Source organism: Colobus angolensis, unplaced genomic scaffold, assembly GCF_000951035.1.
Source record: "Colobus angolensis palliatus isolate OR3802 unplaced genomic scaffold, Cang.pa_1.0 Scaffold102, whole genome shotgun sequence".
Taxonomy (NCBI): domain Eukaryota; kingdom Metazoa; phylum Chordata; class Mammalia; order Primates; family Cercopithecidae; genus Colobus; species Colobus angolensis.
Genome location: NW_012111142.1, coordinates 386,277 through 393,865, shown reverse-complemented (window position 1 = coordinate 393,865; position 7,589 = coordinate 386,277). Strand labels below are relative to the sequence as shown.

The window sequence follows — 7,589 nt, the reverse complement described above, 5'->3', positions numbered from 1 at the left end:
GACGCCGGGGGATGTGACAGCCGCCGAGGAGGGGGCGAGACGCCGACCACACGTTTCCCACGTGCAAGGACCCGGCAGGGGCTCAGCCCCTAGGCCGCTCGGTGCGTGGGGCGGTGGGGGCTAGCTTTGAGTCACCCCCTTGTGCCAGCTTCACCAGCTTGGCGGAGACTGGCTTGGGGATGCCCGGCCGCCCGGCCCCCTTCTCGGACGCGGCGTGGGGAGCGAGCTGGAGGAAAGGATGAAAGTGGGACTGGTCGGGCCGACCTCTGACCCCTGGAGGCCGAGTTGACAGGGCGGGGCACGGCGCGCTCCAGCAGCTCTGCGTGGGGGCGAGGAGGTGGAGGAGGGCGAGGAGGTGGAGGAGGGCGGGGAGGTGTAGCGTGGCGCTCACTCCGCCTGCGAGTTGGTCCCGGCGCTGGGCTGAGGGGAGGGGTTGTCTTAAAAAGTCTCTCCTTCCCCCTGTAGGGGCGGTCGGCGAGTCCCAGTGCGAGCTGAGGGTGCCAGAGGTAGGGGGCCGAGAAACAAAGTTCCCGGGGCTCCCTCCGGGGCCGCGGTCGGGGCTGCGCGTTTGGCCGCCCCCCTCCTCGCGAAGGCAATGGCTTCCAAACTCCTGCGCGCGGTCATCCTCGGGCCGCCCGGCTCGGGCAAGGGCACCGTGTGCCAGAGGATCGCCCAGAACTTTGGCCTCCAGCATCTCTCCAGCGGCCACTTCTTGCGGGAGAACATCAAGGCCAACACCGGTGAGGGGCTGCGGGGACGAGGGCTGGGGGCGAGCCGCGTTGGGCTGGGGTGAGGCCCTGGAGGGACTGGGGCTCCCGGATCGTGGCGCCCTTCCCCCGCCCGCGTGTGGTCGTGCAGGCTCGTACGTGCCGGGGCGCATGCAGCTGGCGGCCGCGCGGCTTAACCGCGCCCGGGAGGAGGCCGAGGCTCCAGGGGCGGCCGGTGGGAGGTGCCCGCGGCTCCTCTCGCCAACGCTCCTCCTGCCGCGAGGAAAAGCCCGAGCGACCCGGGCGAGGGAACGAAAACTAGGCAGGGAAAACCCGGAGCTTGCCTCTCACGCTGCCCTCCTTAAGGCAGAGCCGCCCCCGTACCCCTTAGCCCTGGCCCCCTCCCGCGAGTCCCTAGAGAGCCGCGCGCCCCCTCCGGCTGCAGCCCAGAGGCGGAGCGCCGCCCACCTGTGGCAGTCGGGCGGGGCTGCGCGCCGGGGAACCTGTGGCGCCAGCGGGCTAGCAACCTTGCGCCTCTCCAGCCCCTCCACGCAGCCTCGGGGCTCGGGGCAGAGCCCTGGGTGGCTTTGAAAGGCCTGTCTGTTCGCTGTCGCCTTCTAAGGTAAACTCTCCCCATCAACTCCCCCCTCCTCCCGAAGCCGCCGGGCCTGGCCGTCAGGAGACTCGGAGGAGACTCGTTCTGATAAATTACATTTTGAATGCAGCTTTCCTGGAAATGGCTTCTTGAGCTGCCTCCCTTGGCTTGAGATGCCTCCTTTGGCTGGCGTGGTGAACTTGGGGATATAGATCGCCTGATTTCTTAGTCTGACGGTGTTGAGTGCGTCCCTTTCCCCCTCTCCTCCCACTCCACGTTCACACCAGTTCCAAAAGAATTGGCGTTAAAGGGCGAGAGGTAGCGGTTGTGCTGCTGCGAGGCTCTTAACTCTGTTGGGATGGAGATGCTGGTAATTAGCAACTCCTTTATGAAAAGTTGTTCTTCCCAGCGGGGGTCCTTTACTGTCGCTGCAGTTCTCAGGGGTGTCCAGGGTGGTTATGGCTCATCACGGACTAATTATCCGGGGATCTACATTTCAGAAGCACAGAGTGGTTTGAAAAGGAAGGTGGAGGACAGTACCGGAAAACAAAATGAAAGCTTAAAAGCAAGGAATTAAGTATCTCCAGAGTTTTATTCCTTACCCCTTAAGCAGGTTGGAAAAGCGGGCTTTTACAGGAAAACTCTTCCACCACCCCCATGTCTCAAAAGGAAGAATTATGTGCACCAGATTGCACTTGAGTTTTCTTTTGTGGGTATTGTTACCTCAGGTGCGCCTGTTTTGATTTTAATACATTCAAATGCATTTTATTCTTGGAATGCTGCATTTGGAACGCGGTTTGAGGGGAGAGCGGCCTGAGAGGGAAGGCTGGCTCTCATCCTAAGGGTTTTGTGTTTAGGTTGGGCTTCTTCATGATAGCATGGAGTCAGTGAAGGAAGACAGCGAGAAGAGATGAGCCCATTCCATAATTCTCTGTATCTGACTAGGTGACTTGTTTCCTTCTATGAGCCCATTCTATAGTTCTCTGTACCTTACTTGGTGACTTGTTTCCTTCTGGAATGAAGGGCTTCACACTGTCCATCCTGGGACTGGACTCAAAGCGCTTTCCATTTTTAAAGAGTGTAATGGGAAGTGGCTTATTTCTGCACTTTCTTACGGGCTTTGAAAATTTTCCGTTTGCTCTTTTCCCTTGTTCTCTCTCTCTCTCTCATTTCAACTTTCCTCTGTTCTAAATTTTAGTTTCCATTCTCTTTCAGATGCCTTCATTTCCTCCCCAGTGTTCCTCCCTGGAGTGAGAAGTGACTATGAAATGTTTAGATTTTCTTTTTTCTGTTGGGAATCAAGCAGTTTTTTACATGAGCCAATTAAAAAAAAAACTTTATCAAAGAAAGAAGAAAAATAAAGGACAGCAATTTGTTTTGAAAGTGGCTTGTTTCTAGTGGACTTTTGGGTTATCGGATTATTTTTCTCTCTCAGAAGGTCTGAGAATCTTATAGGCTTACTGCCTGGTAAATAAAACATTCCATTCCACGGTATTTATTTTTCTGTCTGTTACCTGATGTTTGCTTTTAGCTAATTTCCTGGTGGGAAGCACAACCACCCTTCTGTGTGTACCCTTTATAATGGAAGGTTTGAAGGAGACGATGAAGCACAACAAAAACCCAGGAAATAAAACTGTGTAGGAATTTGAATTGGAAAGTAGCTCCAGCCATCTGCTCCAGCCTGGATTTGGGCACACTCTTGTCTACATGACTTTCCTCCTCCTGCAGCCTGGTAAAAAGCTGCTCTTTCAGGAAAGGGCCATTCTGATGTCATTGCTTCTTGGAAGTCTTCCCTCACCTCCTCTGGCAGAATTCATCTCTTTCCTCTGCACATATCTTTTTTTTTTTTTTGAGACGAGTCTCGTTCTCTCACCCAGACCGGAGTGCAGTGGCGCCATCTCGGCTCACTGCAACCTCCACCTCCCAGGTTGAAGTGATTCTCTTGCTTCAGCCTCCCAAGTAGCTGGGATTACAGGCGTCTGCCGCCAGGCCCAGCTAATTTTTGTATTTTTCGTAGAGATAGGGTTTCACCATCTCTACGAAGGTTTGAGGCCAGGCTGGTCGCGAACTCGGGACCTTAGATGATCCACCCATCTTGGCCTCCCAAAGTGCTGGGATTACAGATGTGAGCCACCGCACCTGGCCTTCTCTGCACATGTCTTACTGGTTCTAATGTTGCAGTCACATATCATGCAGTGTAAAAATGCCTGTCTCTCACCCAGTAAGATATCTGCTGAGTGACTCTTGTGCGTCAGTGTTCTAGGTGCTGGGGACAATAGCGTTGTTTAAGACAATTTTGTGCCTCTTTTATTTTATTATTATTATTTATAGATGTGGGGTTTTGCTTTGGTGCCTAGGCTGGTCTCAAACTCTCGGCTCAGTCTCCCAAAAATGTTGGGATTACAGGTATGAGCCACTGCACCTGGCCCATTCTTGGGCCTTTTGTTCTTTCTGTCTCTACCGTTGTACACTTTCCACTCTGACACTTGGAGGACAGGAATCAGGCGAAGTACCTAATGCATAAAAGGAGCTTACCAAGTTTGTATTAAAGGCCTGGGTCACAAATTCTAGACAGTACATCTTAATTCAGAAGTCAAGCAACCTATAGCATAGAGTCCATTTTGTTTAATTAGCTCTGATTTATGGTAAAAGTTTGTACTTAATATGGATCTGAGATTAGCTTCCTGATAGCTGTCACCTATTGGCCCTTCCTGCACTGCCTAAAGTGGTACAGGCTGAGGCTTATCAGATACCTCATTTGAAGAGTCACCCCTATATGTTTGGCTCAGATTTTCTTTAGCACACTGCAAGAGTAAATAGAAGGGAGAGTTCTCTTAGATTGCCAGGAGTTGGGTCTTACACTCTGTCATAAGGAATATTAGCTTTTCTCTGTGTGTGTATGTGTATGCACATGTATGTATGCGTACACACACATGGACTGGCACTTGAGTGAGTCCCATTATAAATTCTGATCAAATTCTGATATTTAATGATCACTTCTTTTATTGGGTCATATCTAAAGGATATGCAAATCCTGTTTTAAAGGTTGGAGAAATAGGGATATTTTTTAAAACCACGTTATACTGGATCTACTATCTCAAGTGCAGGAAAACTGGCACATCTCCATTTGGAAGCATCGTGGACTTCATTGAGATAAAAGATGTTAAGGAACAAACCTGTTTCTGCACGCACGCTCTCTCTCTCTCTCTATATATATTTTTGAGACGGAGTCTCGCTCTGTCACCCAGGCTGGATTGCAGTGGCACAATCTCGGCTCACTGCAACCTCCACCTCCCAGGTTCAAGCAATTCTTCTGCCTCAGCCTCCCGAGTAGCTGGAACTACAGGCACGCACCATCACGCGTGGCTATTTTTGTATTTTTAGTGGAGATGGGGTTTCACCATATTGGCCAGGCTGGGCTTGAACTCCTGACCTTGTGATCTGCCTGCGCCAGCCTCCCAAAGTGCTGGGATTACAGGCGTGAGCCACCGCATCCGGCCTCTGCTCTCAATATTAACTGCAGCTCTTGCTGGAGTTTTGCTGATGGGACTAGCATTTCAAGTTAGTCTATGGGCTGAGAGCCTCTTTTTGAAAAAGATGGCCTAGTTCGGAGGGCTCAGGGTTTTTTTGGTGCTCATTAAGTATAAATGTGTGTCTTATGTAAGAGGGAAAACTTCTGAGAACTGGAAGATAGAAACATTTTATTAGAGAGACTTGAGAGCCAGAGTCTAACAATGTATCTAAAACAGGTTTCAATAGTTATCCTTTTTATAGATCATACAGAGTCTTGGCTTATTACAGGGTTTCTAGAGTATATTCTATTCCATTTCCCCCCGTAGCTTGGTGAGACTCAGGAAGTAGCACACAGGTCAAGCAAGGATCTGACTGGTTTTGAGACTTCTCCAGTCCAAAGGTCCACTCCATATACACTTATTATTATTGCTTTTTTGGTTTCTTTCTTTGAGGATTTTCACACGTATTTGAAGAACACTATTTGTGACTTGAGTAAGGCATTCCATGACAGTGAGTCTGCCTTAGCCACATGCACATGTGAATCTTTGCACATCCTTCCAGTGGGATTTTTTTTTCTTTTGTTTTGAGGCATAGTTTCACTCTGTGACCTAGGCTAGAGTGCAGTGGCATGAACACGGCTCACTGCGGCCTTGACTTCCCGGGCTCAAGTGATTGTCTTACTTCAGCCCCTCAAGTAGCTGGGGCTACAGGCATGCGCCACCATGCCCAGATAATTTTGTGTTTTTTTTGTAGAGATAGGGTTTCTACTTGTTGCCCAGGCTGGTCTTGAACCCCTTAGTTCAGGCAGTCTGCCCGCCTTGGCCTCCCAAAATGCTGAGATTCCAGGTTGTGAGCTGCCATGCTTGGCCAGGATCATTTGTTAGAAGTAGTTTTCTTCTGATCAAAGTCATGCCTTGTACAAAATTTGGAAAATGTAAAACGGTAGAAGAAATGGAAGCAGCAAGTAAAAATTACCCTTAATTCCTTAAGGGTAATTGAAACTAATAAATTAAAGGCACCCGTCTTAGGTTGTATGTTTAGGGAAGGCCTCTCTAGGAGGTGAATATCCTTATTCCTACCATAAAGAATGAGCTTGTGATGATTAGGAACAGAGTGTTCCAGGAAGAAGGAACAGCAAGTGCAAAGGCCCTAAGGTGGGCATTAGCATAGCGTGTCTGAGGAACAGAAAGAAGTGGCAGTATGTTTGGAGCGTAGCAAGCAGAAGGGATGTGGAAGTAGGTCAGGTCAGAGAGACGAGCAGGTGCCAGATCAGGTAGAGCCTGGAGGATCCTGGTAAGGATTGGATTTTATTCCAAGGGCACTGGAAAGACAAGGAAGGGTTTTACATAGGACAATGACATGAAAAGATTTACTTTCTAAAAGTTGATATTTTGCCTGTTGTGTGGAGAGGTGAGCAAGAGGGAGACCAGTATGGATGAGAGTGGCCTGTGTTTAGAACTTGTTGGTGGCAAAGGAGGAGAGAAATAAAGGGGTTTGAGATATGTATGAAGGCAGAGCTGACTGGAATAATGAATTGGTTGTGAGAGGTGATGGAGAGAAAGAAGTCTACAATGAATCCTAGGATTTTGCCCTGAGCGCCTGCCTGGGTGAATGTGCTATAGGGTTGAATGAGCTAGAATGTGGCTAACCAATCTTTTTGGAACAGCACATGCGTGGGCTAGCGCCTTCCTTTTACCTTGTTGCACTCCTGAGAGCAAGATGGGCCACCAGCAGCTGTACTGGAGCCACCCCTGAAAATTCAGCCAGGGTTCTCACTCTTGTCACGTCTGTTCAAACCGGCACGGTCTGATCCAGAAATATGGCCTCAATACGTGCTCCCAGTGTTTCTGTCAGTACGCGAAGGATATCAGTTTTACTAAGTTGGACTAAATGGTCTTCCTTCAAAGGATTATCCAAGGCATCTACCCAATAAAAAACCATGATAGTTCTTTGTACATAAACATTTAAACAAATAATGCTCTTATAAGTGTCATTGTGTACAAATCACTGGACAAATACACTTTCTTTGGGATAGGTTTCTGGGAATAAAACTACTGGCCAAAGTAGAACTTAAATCATAGTGATAATTTTTTTTTTTTTTTTTTTTAAAGACGTAGTCTTGCTCTTGTTGCCCAGGCTGGAGTGCAATGAGACGATTTTTGGCTCGCTACAACCTCTGCCTCTCGGGTTCAAGCAATTCTCTTGACTCAGCCTCCTAAGTAGCTGGGATTACAGGCGTCCACCACCATGCCTGGCTAATTTTTGTATTTTTAGTAGAGACGGGGTTTCACCATGTTGGCCAGGCTGGTCTCAAACTCCTGACCTAGGTGATCCGCCTGCCTTGGCCTCCCACAGTGCTGGGATTACAGGCGTGAGCCACCACACCTGGCCGACATAGAGAGAGTTTTAAACGTAGCTTACAAATATTCACTCAAGTTCTTGGTAGTTTATAGGTGCTACTTTATTTGTGTACTCTTTGGCTTAGTAAGTGTTTCATTTAGGCCAGAAGTTCAAGACCAGCCTGGCCAACATGGCAAAACTCTGTCTTTACTAAAATACAAAAATTAGCTGGGCTTGGTGGCGTGCGCCTATGGTCCCAGCTACTTGGGAGGCTGAGGCAGGAGAATCGCTTGTATCCAGGAGGCAGAGGTTGCAGTGAGCTGAGATTGCACCACTGTATTCCAGCCTAGGCAGCAGAGCAAGACTCTGTCTCAAAAAGTAGATAAAAAAAATGAAAAATATTTTATTTAGGTATAGATATACTTCATACATAT

General features: G+C 49.0%; 1 protein-coding gene across 4 annotated transcripts in view; it reads left to right on the top strand.

The window, feature by feature from the left end:
• Window positions 1–7,589, top strand: part of AK4 (adenylate kinase 4) — an 87,391-nt gene continuing 79,802 nt past the window's right edge. For 3 of the 4 annotated variants that reach the window (XM_011940745.1, XM_011940758.1, XM_011940768.1), the window contains exon 1: window positions 354–740. In XM_011940745.1, coding sequence (XP_011796135.1) covers window positions 596–740 — 145 coding nt within the window. In that variant the 5' untranslated portion in view covers window positions 354–595. Of the gene's footprint in view, window positions 245–353; window positions 741–7,589 lie in introns of those variants that run through there. The other variant, XM_011940752.1, reaches the window with a different exon arrangement.